Source organism: Eutrigla gurnardus, assembly GCF_963514095.1.
Source record: "Eutrigla gurnardus genome assembly, chromosome: 15".
Classification (NCBI taxonomy): Eukaryota; Metazoa; Chordata; class Actinopteri; order Perciformes; family Triglidae; genus Eutrigla; species Eutrigla gurnardus.
In genome coordinates this window covers 7,884,149-7,904,904 of record NC_139938.1, presented here as the reverse complement: position 1 = coordinate 7,904,904, position 20,756 = coordinate 7,884,149, and the positions used below count along the sequence as shown (strand labels likewise).

At 44.0% G+C, this 20,756-nt stretch overlaps 1 protein-coding gene across 2 annotated transcripts in view; it reads right to left on the bottom strand.

Moving 5' to 3' along the window:
* Positions 1 to 375: 375 nt before the first annotated feature.
* The window catches only part of med13a (mediator complex subunit 13a), a 72,637-nt gene continuing 52,256 nt past the window's right edge, over positions 376 to 20,756 (bottom strand). For both annotated transcript variants that reach the window (XM_084029133.1, XM_084029134.1), the window contains 20 exons: positions 19,072 to 19,102; positions 18,305 to 18,426; positions 17,934 to 18,024; positions 16,311 to 16,522; positions 15,773 to 15,969; positions 11,923 to 12,845; positions 11,329 to 11,496; positions 10,672 to 10,895; positions 10,161 to 10,350; positions 9,500 to 9,923; positions 9,127 to 9,358; positions 6,792 to 6,983; positions 5,733 to 5,956; positions 4,883 to 5,025; positions 4,609 to 4,767; positions 3,373 to 3,561; positions 2,749 to 2,891; positions 2,451 to 2,615; positions 1,749 to 1,849; positions 376 to 1,484 (listed from right to left, as the gene is read on the bottom strand). In XM_084029133.1, coding sequence (XP_083885259.1) covers positions 1,352 to 1,484; positions 1,749 to 1,849; positions 2,451 to 2,615; positions 2,749 to 2,891; positions 3,373 to 3,561; positions 4,609 to 4,767; positions 4,883 to 5,025; positions 5,733 to 5,956; positions 6,792 to 6,983; positions 9,127 to 9,358; positions 9,500 to 9,923; positions 10,161 to 10,350; positions 10,672 to 10,895; positions 11,329 to 11,496; positions 11,923 to 12,845; positions 15,773 to 15,969; positions 16,311 to 16,522; positions 17,934 to 18,024; positions 18,305 to 18,426; positions 19,072 to 19,102 — 4,263 coding nt within the window. In that variant the 3' untranslated portion in view covers positions 376 to 1,351. The remainder of the gene's footprint in view (positions 1,485 to 1,748; positions 1,850 to 2,450; positions 2,616 to 2,748; positions 2,892 to 3,372; positions 3,562 to 4,608; positions 4,768 to 4,882; positions 5,026 to 5,732; positions 5,957 to 6,791; positions 6,984 to 9,126; positions 9,359 to 9,499; positions 9,924 to 10,160; positions 10,351 to 10,671; positions 10,896 to 11,328; positions 11,497 to 11,922; positions 12,846 to 15,772; positions 15,970 to 16,310; positions 16,523 to 17,933; positions 18,025 to 18,304; positions 18,427 to 19,071; positions 19,103 to 20,756) is intronic.

The window sequence follows — 20,756 nt, the reverse complement described above, 5'->3', positions numbered from 1 at the left end:
CAAACTGCATATCCAACAGGCAGCCATCCATAGCTGGTTAATGTTCATTTACACCACACATTTACTTTCACACCAAAGTCAAATGAGACTGGTCTTAATGTATCCATAACCAATCAGAAGTGGTGCCCAAAGAGCCAGACCTCCTCAGCCAATCAGAGTGGAGGAGCAGTAAACTAAAGGGATGTGCTGAAAAGGACACTGCACGGCTGCCGTTGAGACTCTCACATTCTAGCTCTTATGTTCTCTCTCCTAAAAAAAAAAAAAAAAAAAAGGTCAAACCTGAGGTCAATTGTTCTCTCCTTCCACTCCACTATTGGTGTCCAACTGCACATCGCAGTCACCCCTCCCCAAAGCAAGAAACACAAGCACATGAAAATAAGATGACGCACTTTATTCCTAAAACAGAAGCCACACCACCAACTGCTGGCATGGCATTCATATATAATTATTTATATATATTGCCGTTTGGTTTTTGTGTCTAAATGTGTGGTATAAAATACTATATACAACAATGTACCTCTTTATTTGAACACAGTGAAGTTCATTGCTGTACAAGTCCTCTGTAGCTACAGCTTTGCTGTAAGTCGTCCATGCTCAAAGGCATGAACATAATTCTCCACTCTAATTCTTCTGTACATTGTGACAATACAAATATTCTGTCTCCATTACAAAAAATAATACTCTAAAAGCAACCTACTGGGACTTTATTTAATTTTTATGGGATTTTTTTTCCTGGTTGTTTTTTTAATTAAGACGATTACATATATCTTAGACCAATTGCTTTAAAGCAGGAAGGTGATATAAACCTTCTCCATTTTTTATATATAAAAGAGGTTAAGAAATAAGACAAATTATACATTTAAAAACTTACAATAAATAAGATAGATGCAGGCATTTCTTTTGGATACTATTTCATCCAAAGGAATAAAAAGGAATTTCAGGTCTTAAAACCAAAGATCCATTCTTGAGTTTTTCCGTAATCAAATATGTCCCTTTTCTTCCAATAACTTTACAGATAGACTTGTCTCTCCAATACAGACTGGCCAGTGACTGTGCTGCCATGCTACATACCATGACAACCAATCTGTCATTCTCTCACGTTCATTAATTTGCGATTCAACTTCTGGTTGCGCCCTCATCTTTATTCCCTTGTCGCTATGTGCATGTCTCTGAATCACACGGACAGGACTGTTTCCACCAGTAAACGCCGTCCAATCCCATCTTGGTGCAGGATCCAGCTCCGTACGCTGGACTGGTTCTTGCGGTTTTCTTCTGTCTTCTTGTCAGGAGTATTAGCTTTCCTCTTCTTCAAAACGTTTCCCTTACATCCCCACCGTCGACAGGCTGTTTGCTACAACATGTTCATGATGAAGTTGTACATCTGGTTGAGCACCACAAAGTGAATGGGTAGACATGATCGTCGGTCCTGTGTAGCCGGGTCACACGTCAGCCAGGAGAGGGCGTTGTACTGCTCCAGCACATATCTGTTGAGGCATACCAAAGAAATGCAGTCACCCTTTAAGTTGGAGTTAATCGTCCTGGGCTATAATCAACCCAAATGCATAAGAAGCCAAGTTCACACAGCTTGTTACGTTTAAAAACAACGTTGTCATCTCAATGCTCATGCATGTCATCAATCCCTCATAATTTGTATCCAAAACAACTTCAGTCTGAATAACAACCCTCCAAACAGTCGGTAGGGTTGGTGATAGTGTTTTGTGCACTTGGCTTGCAGCATGGTTGTTTACCTGAGTACATCTGAGGTCTGATTGGAGTCGAGGGGGTGGGAGTGTTTGCTGTGCAGTAGTTCATCTGATTGCACTGAAGACACATGGAGGTGCAAAGAGGCCTGAGAGAGGGAGCACAGGGAAAAGAGGCAGTGACAACGGCGTTAAAATGAAGTTATTAACCTTTTATTAAATCTCATCTAAATAATTATAGTTCTTTTCACAGAATGGCAAGGGGAGCAGGGACTCTGTAGTTCATTCTAGAAACAAGGGACATCAGTACAAATCAAAACGATGTCGTTTTCTTGCATCTACAATCTTTGGTTAAACACAAGGGTTCATTTACTGCAAAGACACTTGGGGCAGTGATATATATTAATATTAATAATTGCATGTTTTAAAGGACTGTTGTGGTTTTATGGGGAATTCCATGCTATTTCTCTATCAGGAGCAGTGGCTTCCTGGAGTCTTCAGTGTTGTCACAGTGAGATTCTTCAGCAATCAGCAGAGACTCCATGAAATTAGAATATGGTCCATCCCTCATAAAACCATGCGTGTCATTTTTACACTTCTGTTACAAAACAAATTAAGGTGCAGTACAGGTACAAACAGGCTGATCTTCAATCTTCTATGGTCGACCCTAATTGTTCCACTAAGTTGTCTTTAGTTTCATTTATTCTTCACCATGCATTAAGAAGACTTAAATAAAGCAGAGCCTGGTACCTTGAGGAAGAGTGGACACTGGTTCTGAGCCTGCGGACAGGCTGACCAGAACCAGTCAGGTAGTGGGCCGGCTTTAGCCGTGGAGACAAAGTAGCCAAGTGCCAGAGGCTGCTGCAGGAGGTTAGGAACTTCTTCATGAGACTCCATACGGTCTGTACTCTGGCCCTGCAACAACATAGAAACACAAACAGGTTACGACATGACCATTCCAAGGCTACTTTCAATACCGCAACATCTAAGTACACGTCACACACACACACACACACCGAGGACTGAGTGCATGAACAGGTGGACTCACCTTACTGCCATCACCTCCGTGGTGGTAATGAGAGCCAGGGGAGTGTACTGGTGACGTGTTGGGTGAGATGTTGATGATGTCTGGATCCACCAGCTCGTTCTCCTGGTCCAGCAGGTCAAAGATCCCGATTGCATCGGACCCATCTGTGTGGAACAGGAGAATAATTCACAAGTGTTTCAAGGGTTTCAAGTAATGAAAGTGCTCGGATTTTTTCACGTCTTTGAAAGCAATTAAAAAAATATTTTTGTGATAATATCGAATGCCATTATATGGTTAATTCTGCTATTTACAAGTATGGAATTTGACTGACCATGACTCATACTGTATTTCTGGCAATACATATATTTGCACAAATTAAATAGGATGTTTCGATGCATTAGAACAGTGTGTAAGCAGTAAGCACACACTTCTACTTAACATACTCTTAATAGACTGGGAAAGTAAACAGGAAGGATTTGGAAACAAACACTACCCATTAAAGGGAAATGCTATTATCGCTGGATTTCCTTTTAACATCTGTGACTTTGTTCACTGTGCAGCAAATAGGATGAGCCACGCTGAAAGAAAACATGCAAGAGAATCCCAGGGAGCAACTTAAAAGACAACCGACGGAGCCCGACTGACCAGTGGTGGCGTTCAGAATGTCGATGTTTGGGTCGATGTTGGTGTAATTGGAGCTGGCCACTTGGACGAAGGCGGACGTGGGGAAGACCAGGATGTGGGTGCAGGAGGTGTCCTGTGGGGTGTTGAGCTGGGACGTCTGCATGTTCAAGGTGGTGCTGCGGCCAAACACTGAGCCCGTCGACACGGAGTCTGATGGGATGCACGGAGGAAGGAGAGAGTGACGGGTCAAACAGTGCGGTTAAGGTGAATGAAACAAAAATGGTCAAAATCCTTTAACCTAGAATGGGTATAAACATTGAACTGGTCTGAGCCGAGGATGTCATATAATTGAGTGTAATCATTGGTGTGGGGTTCTATATTATTAGTGATTTGTTTACTTCCCGTCTACATAACAAGTGATATCAGTGCATCTACTCTACAGTGTATCAGAAGGGAATTTTAAACCACCAGAAGCATGGAGGACCAAGTGGAGCCAATCATCATTACAGCTAGTCCTTCCACTGGTTTTAATTGATTTCACTGCAACATAATAACGAGTATGTTAATGGTGCTTGCTTCAATTAAGCACCAAGTAACAGCTTTACAATTCATTTCAACTTTAGAATTCGATTTGAATGAAACGTCTGATATAGAAGTATTAATGTCTCGGTTTTATAATTCACAGTGGTAGGTTTCCACATAAGTATGTCATAATCATAAAATAAACTAGATTAAAAATCTCAGAACAGCTTCTACATCTAGTGCAGAGAAGTTTAAGATCTATGTTACAGTGATGTAAAACAAACCCTCGCCACAGCCACCTGAGGCTAACACAGCCTCGCTAATCTCCTTCATCTTTAAGAGCTTTTTAGGGATCCAGACATGTCCTCAGCCCAGCATCGCTCTACACAATCCTGGTATGATGCACTGACAATCCCCCCCACTCCATTCCCAAAATAAACCCATTGATCTGGCTCTACATCACACCGCATTGAGATCAATGGGCATCTGAGAGGTAGTGCTTTATGGGCAAAAGGGACATGATCTTCCCCGCCATCAATCTGCCCTGGACAAGGAGGTGACACACGTTGTGATATGCTGCTGCCATCCATCATGCCCCACACTCACACTAACAGACATGTACACACTTCATTGCTGCCTCTCTCAGTGGAGTAATGGGACTCAGATGAGAAGTGTATGTTAAAACAAACAGTAAGTGATAATCGTCATGAGCATACACACACACACACACTGTACCTGGCATGATGATGAATGATCCCTGGGGCTCCATGGCAACCAAGCACACGCTGAGGATGCTGGGAGTGTCTGAGGCGGAGATGCCGCACATCCGACACATTTCCTTCAGACGGCGACTCAGTGACTGGAGGTTTCTCCTGCTCAGCAGTATACTCCAGTCTGGAACATCAAGAGAGGACAGGGATGAATCAACATGTGACGCACTGCTATGAAAAACACATGTAAAAACATGAAAAAAGCATTTTAGAATTATTTAAAAACTAGTCCTCCTTACCTTTTAACTCTCCGTGTCCTATCCTGCCCAGTCGGCCAATCACCACCCTCCAGGGGACTGATGTCATCTGCACCAATCCCAAGCACCAATCCCACAGCTTCTGCAGGCCGAACCGCCGAACGGAGCCCTTTTTCCTCCGTGCCCTGCAGGAAACGAATTCAATTCCATGTCAAAATGACTTTTCAAAGTGTTCCGAACAAACATTGAAAGACTTAAAGCCAGGAAGTCAAGTTTACATAGAGCGTGCTTATTGGCTCGTCAATAGAGCTGTTCAAACATTTTGTGAGCTGCAGGTAAAGGTGAACCTCAGCAATGTGTGGGCCTGTGCAGACAGACAGTGTCCTTTCCCTCTCAGATCTAATTTAAACTTAAGTGAATAGTGTCATTTGACAGCCGGCATGACATAATTGTTTTACACACAAAAAAAAAAGTTTTGATTTCAAGCAGACACTTTAGGTGTCGGAGACAGCTGCCATGCACTTTTTCTAAGGTCACATATCTGTTGTGCAGCTGTGACTGAATGATATTCACAGAGAAATAAATAACCAGTCGAGAACATGTAAGATGATGGCAAGTCTCCTTCAAACATGTACAACCCTAAAATATCTAGGTTAAAAAGATATAAAAGGGTAATATGGGGCTTAAAACTGGATTAAAAGTACATTTCTGAAAGCTTCTGACAAACAACCACAATGTTGACACTTGTGTAAAGGGGATTTCTCCAGTTATTTTTAGACATTTTAATGCAGAAAAGTTACAGTACTAGTGTTGGGACCCAGTTAAGAGATGCCTATTGATGGTAATAAAGGCTTTGAAGCTGGTAGATTTTAATATCACACAGTAGTCATACCTGTTGGGCACATCTATGTTGATGATGCAGGTCTCTAGGAGTTCTCCGTACAGGTCAGTGCATGTAGCAAGCAGCCAGCGTTGGTCGTGGGACAAACAGTATCCCACAAACAGCACGTTGTATTTCTGCGACGCCTCCCCAAATGTCTCCCCGAGCTCCGTCTGCTTGTCTTTTACCGGTGCTAGAATGAATGGCGGTGTATACAGACGCAGACACTCCGGCCTCTGCAGATTGGGAGGTGAAGACGTCAGGATAAAGGATTTAGGATAACAGTTCAGCCCCTTCAACACAGATGAATAAAAACTGGACATGCACCAAATCATGTGACATTTCTGCATGCATGATTGACTGCTGGACTTTCACAGCTGCAGGACATCCTCTCTTTCAATCCTAATTTCTGCTCGATTCAAATTCTAGGCATTTATATAAGCGAAAATGTCCCGCGTTCCATCCATATCCCAGTTATCCCCGGCAGTACAACTCAAGGTTTGCTGGTGTGTTAAAGGGAAAGAGTAGTGCTGGCTGTAAGGAAGGAAGTTCACTGAATTAGGTCCTGATCCAAAGTGCCCCTTTGTCTAAACCTGGAGTTGAGATCCCATTATGGAGGTCCCAGGGAGCTAGCCAAGCAGATAATGGAAAGAAAACTCTGGAGTAGCAGAGGGTTACAAGTTCCCCTGGTCATGTTCCAGAAGAAAAAAACTAGTAGGATGGTTAGCACTAAAAACTCCTATCTCATCTCCTTCTTTCTTTCCAGTGGCAAACTGAACACAGCCGGGGCAAAAGGCTGGGTCATATCAGGTCAGGTTCATTATTGGCGGGAAAGAAAGCAACTGAAACGGTGCTGCTAGGGCCAAAGTGTCAGCCTCTGTTTGCTTGCCTATCGATCACACCACAACGCGAGTATGTTAATGCTCGTGCACACAGCTGACAGGGTGCCGTTACCAATCAGCTGACGAGCTGCATTACAACTCCACGCTGGGACCGTTCTCTGTTTACTGATGGATTGAGTCGAAACAATGGGACTGAAACTGCTACAACTTGACTACATGTTGCATTCACCTCGGGGCTCTTCAGTGCGGTGTCAATGGCCAGGCCCGGACCGAAGCCCGTCAGTGACTTGACGTTGGTGGAGGTGGGCAGCGGCCGTCTGCACTGAGCGAAGACGGAGAAGGCAAGAGACTTTAGGTGCTGGGCGTAGATGTGGCGGTCTTCACCGCGTACTGGCTGAAGCAGGTACTGGCAGGGGACAATCTGAGGTCAAATAATAATAAAAAAAAGATGGTTAGACAAGGGCAACATAAAATTCTCTCTACAATCTCCAATAATGCCTCAATAAAAACATTTACCAGTTACTACTCTCGTCCTACTTGAGGAAAGTGAGCATAAAAGAGTAAAAAAAATGTTCCGTTGTGCATCTTAATACATTAATAATTTGCATAAATGTACACGAGTAGTTAATAGAGCCATACATAAAATGCTTTGTACACTGCAATGCAATCCCACATAACTAAATTAGAGCTGCCCCCTTAAATGTTGTTGAACTGGATAATCAGTCGAGAAGTTGAACCTCATCTCGTCAGTGGCATTACTGCCCCTCGGCTGCGTCACTGTACGGAGTAACGCAGCATAGCAGCACAACAGACTGGGAACTTAAACACGCCGACCTTAAAAGAAAACTAACTGTCATGGAAACGGGGAGGCGAGATGGCAACGGAGGGGAGAGCGATGAGGAGCAGAGTGACTCCTTTCTGTTCCGTGTGGAAAACATGATGTTTTCACACCGCAGATGATGAACAAAGGCATCAAAACGTGAGTCATACGGCCTAATGGGGTGGGGCAGCCGCATTTCAAGTGTGCTGAACGGCACTGTGACCAAACAGAGACGATGACAAATCTATATATCTATATATATTATAGTATCTATTAAGTATCTATAGATACAAAAAAAAGCAGGAACCAAAAGCAAGCGATGAAAGAGTGTATTAAAACCAGGCGATTCAGAGTCGACTTGAGTTATAAATATTGTAAATATTATGTAATTGTAAAATTTGTAAAACGGGTAAAATAAGTGTTGATTCTCTTCATGGTCTCTTTCTGGTCCATTAGGTGTTTTTAATGCCTTTCTAACATTTCACCAGGGTATACAGTTTATTATGGTATTTGTGTTAAAAAAAAAAAAAAAAAGAAGCTTAGCTGGTGGTGATAGAAGAAGATGGAGCATGTATGACATTGTCTCGCCTACAATGCTGTGTATCTAACGCAATTAGCTTACTTAGACGAGCCTACTCTTCTACTCTTATCCCTATTTACATGGGACCACTTTCACCCAGGGACCTCTATAAATTTCTAATAATTGCAGAGGACGTCTGTGATGTTAATCCCATGCAAATTGGCCATGTCTGTAATTTGTAAAGTAACAATTCCAGCCCTATCATATTTCAACAAACACAGTGGTTTTGCTTTTGATAATACTAGTCATTTTTTCCCCTCTGCACCCTTTTCTTGCCTCTTTCCTGGTTTAAAATTATGGAGGCTGCGTTGGAAATAATAAGTGAATGTTTTGACAGCATCACATGGGTATAATACGATTCAGCGCACAATACACATCACTTTCAAAGTTGGTCCACCTGTTGCTCACGTTTTTCTTCCACAAAGGTGATGAACACCAGGAGCAAATGCCGGCAACTGAGTTTTCATTAAAACAACATTATGACCGTTTTAACTGCAAGCCAAATTAATGAGAGCACACAAGGCCATGCTGCCTCCTAAGTTACCGTATGACCAATTGCTGACAAGCAATGTAACATTTAAAAGGCTATTTTTTAGAATGGAGTCCGGCGCAGTGCTCGTGCCACATAATTACTACACGTAATTTCCCCCTGGGGATCAATAAAGTATTCTGATAAAATGCACCACAGTCTAGATTGCATGATTTCCAGAAAATTCACAGAGAGCAATAAGGGGAACACGGCATTATTGTTCTGTATTATCATTCTATGGTATAGCTATAGTGTGTGTGTGTGTGTGTGTGTGTGTGTGTGTGTGCGCATATATGCAAATAAATACAACATCCCCAAAAAACCACAGAGCATAGCCTTAAATACTTCCCATGAAACTCTATATATGAACACGTAGAGCACTTTATGTAAGCTACTGTTTTTCTGGTCACTCAGAGTATACAGTTAATAATCAGGGACATTGTGCTGCTTCCAATGATGATGGATATGTCAGCAATGATGCCATTGAGCACAATCTGTTGAACACTAAGGAGTTATTGACACACTGACATTGAATACACAATTAATGCATTTTCACTCATGCAATTGCCTCCATGATAATGAAACACAATATGATCGGCAATAAAAACCGTGGCCCTCCTGGGAACCTCACTTACCTGTACAGAAATAGAGTTGCGGATGTGGGGGGGCAGGAACTGAAGCATCTCAAGGTAGCAGCGTAGCAAACCCAGCGTCCACACACTGGAGTGGGCTGGCACTGGCCCGGGGCCACCGTCTGCCTCCTCGTAGCTGAAGGGGTCCACGATGTAAACAACAATGGCAGGTGGATACGTGATGGCGTGGGACTCCCCGTCTGTGGGCACGCCTACCTTCTCTCGTTCCAAAGTGCTGGGGGAAGAAGACACACACACACACACACACACACACACAGTATTATTTAACCAATCCCACAGCTCAGTTTCTTCACAGATCAAAGTAAATGATATGATACATTCTGCTTGTTTGAGTTGATGTTGTGTACTGCAGTACCTTTCAGGAGGCTCCGAGGACCCCTGGGTTTGGCTGTTGGAGTTGTCCCCTGAGGTGCCAGTATTCTGGGTACCAGCCTGCTGCCCCAGCTGTCCACTCTGGGGGCCACCTCCTTGGCCCTGGCTGCCCATGCTCCCAAAGGGTGGGAAAGAGCTGGGCTTGGCAGACGGCATCCCGCTGCCAGGCTGGCCTGAGGATGTCACCAGACTGTTGGATGACGCAGAGCCATTCCCCGACCCACTGTTGTTGTTGCTGTTGTTGTTGTTGGGAACGGAGGAACCCGCAGCGTTCACTGAGCCCTGCTGGCCGACTGAGATGGAGGTGGAGTTGGACAGTTGTGTGGATGAGGACTGGCTGGATGAGGTCGGGAGACTGGGCTGTGTTAGGAGGGAACTGTCCAATGGCTGTGATGCGAGGTATGGAGCTAAAGAGAGAGCACAGCATCGGACTTCTATTAATACAATCAATCACGCCTTTAGAAAATAAAAACATATTCCTTTTACTCCATTTCAACTGGACCTCCTCGTCACTGACTTCAAGCCCTCTTTCAAACGGTCACGGCTCTCTAGCTTGGCTTTTTATAACCGAACCAAGTGGTGTCAAAGTAGGAAATGGAGCAACAAAGAACTGCCTGACCAGGCAGACTGTAAGTGACACATACCGAGGTTGTGGCGGCACACTTGTGCATAGAGTTTGAGCTTCGTGAAGGCGTCGCTGTTGCTGCTGGCAGCCTTGAGGAACCAGTCACTGACTGGCTGATCTATGAGGTTCTTGGCTCCATTGCCACCGACATGGACAATACCATCGGGGTACCCTTTGGAAATTGGTCGATGCTGGCCTAGTCGGCATGACTGTAGATAAACATAAACACAAGACGCAAAGAACATGAATGAATATATGGACTGGTATAATTAGAATATATAATATAATTAGTATAATATATTATAATATAAGTAAAATTTAATTTAACAATGGAAACAAAAAGAGGTTTGAGTGTATTCACAGTTGTATTTCTATTGCTTTTTCATTGATCGGGTAATTTTACATGTTTTCAATAGAAAATGATCACAAATGATCAAGATAATTATTAATTAGGTGCCTTAAGTAGAGCACTGTTGCATTTGGATAACGTTAACACTGAAATGTTTGCACCCCTTCTTCACGGTCCCTACCTCGTAGACAGCGGTGAGGTCTCGGAAGAAGCTCTTGGCACCGCTGAGCAAGGCCTCGTTGTCAGGACAAACCACCAGGTACCCAATGTCCCGCTGGGAGCCAAAGGGATCCAGCAACAGTTTCTCCCAGTAGGGCAGACCGAATGGAGACAGAACCACAAAGTCATACTCATAACCCACCAGGAAGGTGGGGATGGGCAGGGGCTCCGGGGACTCGTCTGTGCCTGTGGGGGTGAGACGGCAGGAGGGGGAGAAAGACGGGAAAACCAAGTGTGGAAGGAGGTAGAAAGAAACAGAAAGGAAGAAAGAACAGTGAGTGAGCAACGTTTACGGGTAAGGTGTCAGCTACCTTTCATTCACTTTCTGCCCTCCACTGTGCATCACAACGTGATGTCGCCAACCAATCTGACAGCTCCTCCCAACGGAGCTGACATCTGGACCACAGCGGAGGGACCACACTGCCTGTTGACCTGACAACATCCAGAGTTTTTCTACTCCATTTCAAATGTCACATACGCCAACACCAAACGCTGTCGCCCTCAGAGTTTCGTTAAGAATCTTGTTCTTGGCAGAAAAGTCTGGAAGCTCCGTTGCATTTGTGGTGGAAAAAACACAACTGTATCAAGTGGATTAACACCAGTTCCCCCCCAGCTTTACCGTAAGAGCCCCGTCCAGCCATCTTGTGGAACTGCTGCCAGGTGAGGGGACCCTGAACGCCCCACGACCTAACTGTCCTCTTCTTCTGGATTGCGTCCTGAAGTACGGGCTGGAGGGACATCAGCACTCGCAGCACATCCTGAGAGCACAGCGTACTCACGTCCACTGCTGGAGAACGGACGAGCAAAGGGGAAACTTGAGATTAATCACAACAAGCAAAATTCAACATCATATACAAGTTTGTCTTTTTATGCATTTGTGTTTTTCTTGACTGATCACAAGTGAAAATACTAAATAATAAGTACTCTAAATGGCTCTAATGCTTACATGCATTGGAACTAAAAGCATATAAAAAAGTAGAATTTTGTTCAACACTTAACAGATAACAGATATGAATACAAAAATCGTTCTAATCAATTTTTGGAAACATTTTGCCACATGAACCCTGAAATACACAATTATAGTCTAGTTTTGCTTTCGTGTTGAATAAATGATTTGGATTAATGTTAATTTTCTCTTAGGTTTTTTATGGTTAAACAAAAGCGGTGCGAGGGTCGGCCTGCGGGACAATCTAGATCTAGCCCCATTTCTCACCGTTTTGTTTGGCCCAGTGGTGCAGGCAGGTGCTCTTGACCAGCGCCTCGTCCACCTTGCCACCCGACATGTTGTCCATGAACTGCCTGCCGTGCTCCAGAGCCATGTAGCAGTCACTGTGGTAGTCCCTCTCCTCCACCCTCACACAGGGTGGCACATGAGCCCCACTTGGACCCCGTGTCACTATATCATGTTCTAGCACTGAAATGGGTGAAAAGGGGTTGGTACACTGGTCTTGTAGGAGGAGAATGACCTCATCTGGGACACGGTCAACCCTCCCTACTCCAGTTCTTTCCAGCGAGGAGAGCCGCAGCTCCTCGAAGCGCTTTTCTGCTTCTCTGCTGACGTCTGAGCCGCGGCCGATGATATCCAGCTCGTCCTCCAGGAAGAGACCTGAGCCATTGCCGTAACGGCGATTGACCACGGCACTGAAGCCACAGCCACAGGGTTCCTGAGCCTCGCAGATGGGGTCGCTCAGGTACACGCCCACATCGGCCCCTTTTATGTTCATGTTACATACGCAGATGCAGCAGCTGTCGAAGTTGCAGTCCTTGAAGAGGTTCATGACCGACTCGGAGAGGATGAGGGTGACGTAGAGGCTGTGGGCCTCGGGAATGGAGGGTACGGTGGCCGGCTCTACTGAATTCAGCGGCCGGCAGGTGGAGGGGGTGGACGCTGGGGAGTAGAGGTCCGAGTTTTCGTACTTAAGCGAGCCTTGGACGCTGGAGGGGCCTCGAGGTGTGCGTGGGGTGCGTGGCGTACGTGGGGTGGGTGCAGAGAAACGTGGGGTGGCAGGCGATGGCAGGATGCCAGCGCCGCTGTTACTAGGTGGAGCACTGTTGGACATGAAAGGCGTGTGAGTCTGAGGCGTGTAGGTCTGGCTGTAGTCCTGGTCCATGGTGCTACCCACACTGGGGATGTTACTGAGGACAGAAAGACAAAAGGAAATTAATCAGAAATGCCGCTAGAATTAAAAGAAGGTGAAACACTTAGGTTTTAAAACAAGTCCAGGGGTCTTTAAGAGGATCCTGTGATAGGCAGCAACGATTTGTGGACAATTAGAATGATCCCTATTAGACACTGGATAAATGACTTTTTCATGCCACGTACCAGAACATCTAATTATGGCATGAAAATGGAAGCACTAGTTTTCACAGTTTGTCTTTTTTTTAAACCAGAACAGCAATGCACATTGCTTCAAACAATGTAATACCGTTATCCAACTGTCTCACAGCATTTGTGAAGATAGTTTGAGTAATAAGTCAGTCGGACATGACAACATTCGCGAGTGAGCTGCGACGGCACACATGTTTACACATGAGAGGACAGAAACGCAGGACGGAGGGAATGAGAAACGAGTAGCGAAAAGAAGCAGCAGAGGGGGAGAGAAAGACATTCAATAAACATTTCAACGAGTGTCCCTCTGAGGTAAGGTTTATTTTGGGGCTGGCAAGCAACAGTGAGGAAGCACGGTGAGGGGGAGTATGTGAGAGAGCAGGAGAGGGAAGGAGGGAGGGAGGGAGGGAGGGTGAGCACATCATGTCCCTAGCTGTATAAGGGGAACAGCTCCTGGCACGGACCCATTAGAAGGAAGTCCCAGCACAACTCTCTCTCCTGCAGCCAAGGCACGTTAAACATGGGATGAAGACACAAAGGCAGCGCCAGCACAACATTATAACATCTTTAGCAATGACTCTTTGGATATTTGCCATGCTTAGTCAAGGGCAGACACCTCTCCCTGCCTGCAAAACTATTACACCCAGACGTAATACTCCAATTACACACGTTTAAAAAATGGAAATAATAAACCATGCTCCTATTTAAAGTATTTAAAATTTGACCACTCCTGTTGCTCATTCTGCTCTACATTTCCTGCCATGCTCCAGGGCACTGTAATAAAAAAATAATCTTGATAACCATCTGGCGTGAGTATAACCCCAAAATTGCAATTAGCTCTCCTGCAAAAAGAATTAACCTGATGGATAAACTGCAACAACAACTTGCCTCGTATTTCTTAGAAGTCAAAATCAAATCACAACCGTACCTGAGGAGAGGTCGGTCTATCCGTTAACAGGGCGTGTGTTGTTTGCTCACGTCATGCAACAGAATTCAGCCGAACACAAATATAAGTTGACACCGTTAGAAACTGAAGTAAGAAGTGCATCATGGGGAACGTTTCTGCTCAGTGTAGCAAGATTAGATATAGATCAGTGAACCCCTTAAATTTGGTGAGCCTGACAGATTTTATGTTCCCTGCCGGGTCAATGAAACACACAAGTATAATACATTTTAGTCCATATAAATGTTAGAAGAGTGTACACTACTGCCCTGTTTACAGAGAAGCACAAAATCAATAGAACAAAAGCAGGTCTGCTTGTGGATTTTTCTGATAAACATGCCGATAAGAAAGTCCCATGTGTGTGGAAAGTAGCAGAGGTGCAGCAGTGTGTAGCTATAGGAACAGTGACAGATATAATAGAGACTCCAAGTTGCTATGAGCAGTGAGGTGGCATAGAGCCGCTGTGGGGGCCCATCTCACCACTCCAGTGATAATCCTAGTCTTCAACCAAGACGGTATTTTACACTCATTTCCCTGCACCGCCTCAGGCAGCCATGCATGGGAAATTGAGCAGCCTGCTAAGGGGGTGTCCGGGGAGAGACCAGAGGGTGTGTGGACAGAACGGCGGCGTATATGCTTCTGTGCACACAAACTAGCCAGCACAGCCGTGGCATTTCTTCTGCATGTCTAAATCAGAATGCCTCCATGACCTTCTGCAAAGATCACTGTGATACATGATAATACATATTTGAAACAAGCTAGATAGGAATTATAAAGAAATAAGGAATACAAGAGAGTCAGCATTGATATCACTTGTTGTGCTTCTCTTAAGCTGTAATTTAAGTGGAGCCAGCCCTATAAATGCAAAAGTCTGTCACTGACTCACTCACAGGTTTCTGCTGATAACATCTTTGCCATCACAGGCAAAAATGAAATAAACAAATAAAATAAATCAAAACACTCGCAATCAATCATATGGAACATGGAAAGCTGATGAGTTAATTAGAAGCCTCCGCCTCCCCGCCGTTCGATGTTTGAATATGGTTTTATATCGCCAGCTGGCGATGAATGCAGCTCTACGAGCCTCCACATGTGTGCCTGAACGGCGTCTTGTACTGCGACTATACAAACGCTAATGTGGGTCTGTTTACACCAGTTTAATGTAAGGAAATAAAGTAGCTTTTTAACATACATTTGAGAACATGTCCACCATAAATAACCTACTGATAAGGCAAGTCATTTAAAATAGGAAGTAAGATTGTCAAATTAAATTATATTTAAAAAAAGCATAGGCCTTCTTATAAAAGTGTCTTGTAAAAGTGTGTGAGGGAATACTTAAATAAAATAATTTTTAAATTAATTTTTAAATGCTTAGTGATGATAATTTGCCAGTAAAATCAAATTATTGTTGTATTATTGTTGTCATTATAGTATCAAAGTATGTGGTGTCAGTCTCAAACACAGCTTTACCATGTCATGTGATATGCTACTTCTGTTCACTGTAGTAATAAATATTACTGGGACCACAGCAGTAAATTGCAGTAAATTGCAGATGTTTCATATTGAGGGATTCCCATTATAGACAATACCACTGACTGAATTTGGCCACAATTTAGCCCATTGACCACGCAGGACAAGTGCATGTTTGTGGAAAAGGTCAGGATTGTCCCACCTCTACCTCATTTTGAGCCAGGACAAACTCTCAGCTGTGTGATAACGGCCATCGACTTCCCTGATGACAAGCACCCACTCATTAGAAACCTCACTGATTAACACTAGAGCGACACGTACCTGTCCTTGTTGAGGAAGGACATGACAGGCACGGGGTTGAGCATCTCCCTGCCCATGGTCCAGCTTGGTCGGTAGATGCAGTCCTCTGGGATTTTGACAGGTGGAAGACACTGGCTGGGTAACGCCTTCAGAGGAGCAAACATGGAGCAGCCTACAAACGGCTGGCAAAGATCTGGCTTGTACACAAACGAATAGTCCTAGAAGATGGACAGAAAATAAGGCGTAGTAAGGCAGAGAAATGACGATGTCTTTACATATCCCTGCAGAGAAAAGCTGTTTTTGTTTCCTGTCCTCTATAAAAAGGTGAGGGCACAGGGAAATAAGCAGAACGGCAACCATACAAATGTGAAGACTATATTGAAAATAGGATAAACAAAGAAAAAGGAATTCTTGGCTGAGACTTTGCTCACACAAACACAACATCTGTGGCAGTTCCTTCCCAGTAACGTCAGAGCTGGGAGGAGTTGAGTGTGTTGTTAGGCAGATGCTTGTTGACATAGGGAAAGTCAGTGGTAATTTTACAGGGGTCGGGACCCACCTTGATCTCAGATGGCTTGGGACTGCAGAAGCTCTCCTCCACCTCAATCTTAAAGTGGCCTCCCAGAGATGAGGTGCCATCTAGCGTGGTCATGCCCGAGTTGGCCTCCATGCTGCCGTACTCCTTGCTGCACATGTTCATGGGTGAGTAGCCCATGATGTGCTGCTCTAGAGAGGGAGGTGTGGGAAACATCTGGTGCAGGTCTGCTGAACCTGGTGGAAGAGAAGAACAGAGGGTCCTCAAAATATGAACTGGGCACACTGGAAGGGGAACGTGCAGAAGGTGGCTCAAAAGTGTACTCCGACACCGTTATCTATCAGCAGCTTACGATGCTAAGCATATTGATAATGAGATGAAGATAATTATATTCTGTTTGTAATATCTTAATTACTCTACAAACAGTTTGCAACACAAACCAATTCCTGAGGTAACAATGGGGATGAATTAATGTAAGATGTGTAATCTTAAACCGTTTGTTAATACGGCTTCTGTCGAGATGCTTGCAGATGTACAGGTTTTCTTGCACTGCAACCACATGACAAGCAGCTGTTACTATGTAAATACAAGCGGATGAATACTTATAAGACACGTTTAAAGTCTGACGGGCATCTCGCCAATGACTGATGACATGTTTAAATAGTCTGTCACAGTTACTTTGGCATGATGCTTTGCTTTTTTTTCTTAATATATCAGTGACGATGTTTACAGGATCCAGCAGAGCTGCTTATGCAAAGTTGAAAGGTGGGGAAAAAACAGGAGCGCCTTCTTTTTATACTGCTTTCATGTTGATAAAATAATTTGACTCAACACTAGAAGGATGTGTTTGCTGGTAAAGATGTGTACATCGCTGTGAAAAGACAGCCAGAGATGTGGCGAATATCCACGGCCTCAAACTCACAAAGCATTTTTATAATTGTGACATGCTTCCAGGGGGCTAACAAACACAACTCATGGTTAATGGGATGAGCCTAGAACTGTACAGTAGCGGTTCATAAAATTAAAGCAAAATGGTTGATCTGAGACCAATTTGCTTCACAGTAAAATATAGAGTGTACTTAAAATCTCTTTAGCTCTACATTTGTGTCCCTAAGCTCAAACTGAACAATAAATAACTCAATGAAAAAAACAAAACCCACAGAAAGTATGGTGTGGTACCGTTCTGTTAATTTAAACAATTAGAGTGGAACTTCAAGACAAATGCAGTATAGTATCAAATGAGATAACAGGAGGTCAGGGGAAACTCATTTGTGAGCTAAGCATTGATGTACCATGAGGTTAATTACAGCCATATTCTCCACCACTAGGTGGCAAAGCCAAGGCTGAGCATCAATGATGCTTCAGTAGTAATACCCTTAATTTTATTTAGTGGATTAAAAGCATATGATGCCGTTTCACTTAGCTGAAATTGTCAGCAGAGGGAATACTGCACTTCAAAGTGAAGTGGCTTCTGGCAAAGTCTCAGTCTACCATTCTTAATTTCCAAGGGGCTCACGGGTATGACAAATCTGATTCTAGATTAACGTTTGAGCTAAATCCATCCTTGTACTTTAAGGAGACGCAGCATATAAGTGTGCAGGGAAAAGAGAGGGAGACAGCTGTAGTCACAGATGAAGAGATACATACTAATGCAGGATACGGGGTCCAAAGTGGATGGCTTTGGTTCCTTGCTGCCAAATTTCTCATCCGTTCCATTCACTGGTCTCCTGGAACCAGGCTGTGGAGGGGGAGGAAAAGGATTTTAGCACCTGACCATGTTGGTAACTTGAACTGTCAGTTAATAACATTGCTTTGAATTAATTGCTGTTACATTTCTCACACCTGTGTGGCCTGTATGATACATGACATCTTCTCTGAGCAACTGGTAAGTGGGTAATGATAATTGTCAGCTGATGATGGCACATGCTTGCCAGTGGAATCACAACACTGTGCCAGACCACACTCTGGTCTCTGGTAATGTTATATTCATCGCAGTGGGAGCCAAGGTTTCTACTAACCGCCAGATCATCCTCGTCCGAATTGAAGAGGTTGTCCAGGTCGTTGATGGACACTACCAAGTCTGTCTCGTGGATCAGGCTGGTGGAAGCCATGCGGTTGTGAGCAGCTGCCCGCTGAGCCTCTGCATAAACAAATGTACTCACTGTTAGTACTAAAATATTTATGTGCATATTGGGTGGGTTTGAGAACTCAATGAAAGTCAGCTTTGAGTGAAGATTGTACCAACTGACTACCCGGGTTGGCCTCGATTTACTCTCTATTCAATCAATTCAGAAAGTCATTTTTCTGTCAATAGAATTATTGCAATGATTCTAGCATGACATATTTGTTAACCATCCATCCATCAGACTATCACAGGGCCGACACACAAAGGCCATTCACATCTACAGGCATTTTGGAGCCATCAATTAACTTATCCCCATCCTGCATGCCTGCTGGAGAACTGGAGAACCCTGAGAGAACCCACACTAACACGGGGAGAACATGCAAATAACAACATGCACCCTTTGGCCTGACTGTCTGACTTCTGAAGGTGGCAATATATGTACATATTTATATTTGTGTATTGAGCTGAGTCCAACCAAACAATGTTTAGTCGACTAACACTCAATTGATGAGATGAACTGTAAAACTCAAAAACACGCAAAAATTAAGAAAAATAAAATCACACAAAAGCACCAATTTAAATCTATCTTATATATCAAATTAAATATTTGAAATGTTATTCTACAAGCAAACTATCATTTGAAATAAAAGGGCTCTTTACCATCTGATGGACCAGCGCCTCCATCTTCACCCTGTGAGGAAAAAGAAAGACAGGAAGGTTAGAAGGAAGTATTAAAAATAACACATAGAACCAGACGCATCTATCACACAGTGAACATTGGATTAAACAGAGCTCAGTATGTACGGTCCAGACGGATACATTGTTTATAATAACAGGACACCAATCCCAGGTTGATGAAGCTTTTTCTTGCCCTTAATGACAAGGAGAGTCTGCACCATTACGGTCTTAAACCGTGATAAAGAACTATACAAATATATTTGACTGGAGCTAGGATAAATCACAAAAGGGGTTCCTTTCTCCAATCAAGGCAATAATAATAAAACAAATAAAAGTGATAATAGAGAAAATTGGGCAAAACAGAGGAACACAAAAAAGGGACTGCTTGCCTCTACTGTGGCAAATGAGATTTCCAGTGTGGAGTAGAGTGAAATCACGATCCAAGGAATGGCCTCTCACCCAGACATCAATATCTCGGAGGGCTGGCCTTCTGTGTGTGTGTGTGTGTGTGTGTGTGTGTGTGTGTGTGCTCTTATGACGGGCTGTGTGAACACTGTGCAGTTCTAGCTGGGGAACAGGAATGTTATGTCCTGGCCATTGATTTCATTACACTCCAGGGCTTTTCTCTGAGTAACGCAGGCTTTAATCTGTCTCCCATAAAGGTTCAATCCACAGCAGCGCACAACATCTGCACCAAGGCCACAATCTATAGGTGTTAATGATGCCTTAACCCCTTATCAATAACCTGGCCTTGGATAGGTGGATGTGTACGTGTGGAGTCTTTACATATTGCCATCGCTTGTTCGACTCCAAGGCTGTCTGCATGAGAGCTTCTCATCACACTTTTCCTTCATCTCGCTTGCTTGCGGAGGCTTTTTTTCCCCCATGCACATATCTTATACTTCATAATTCAGCAGGCTATGACAAAGGTGTACCACTTCTGTGCAGTGGTATATGATGATTAGGCGATCCATTACAGCACGCATATGCAGCACAATAACTCTCGAGTTTGCGGATTTATAGTCTGAGCTCTGGAGATGCTCCTGTATGGTTCATACTAGGTCTCTACACTCTATAGTGAGCGAGTACAAAGTGGTTTAATAGTCTGTTTAATAACAGCTTGTTTAGCTACAAACTCCCTCACAAAAAAAGGTTAAAGCTTATGTGAAAAATTGGGAGAGGAACACCCACATACATGTGGTGGACATACACACACCACATGAAGCAGACAGCGGAAGAGCTCCGCTGCACAAGCTGCTCATCAGGGACTCCCCACTCCACTGAGAGACGCTTTAAACCCTTACATTCCAGCACCGACCGGTGGGACAGAAGAGAAAGGAAATATTTGAGTGTGCTTTTTAAGCTTAATGGTTCAGTGAGTCAGGTTTGTTGCTGTGGTTAGACTCCAGGCTCTGTGAAGCTTGCTGCAAACACGCAGCCAAGGAATGAACGCACACACACACACACACACACACACACACACACCGAATCTCCCTTTCAATGCTGGGGGCGATCCGCAGCTAACAGGTGGTCCTTGTCTGGAGCCGGAGCCAACAACCCCAGAGGCAGAGGAGGAAGGTAGGAAGGGGAGGAGGAAGAAGGCAGATCAAATAGGAAATACATAACTTAAAAGGAAATTGGACAGGCTAACTATTTGGTGTTCCTCT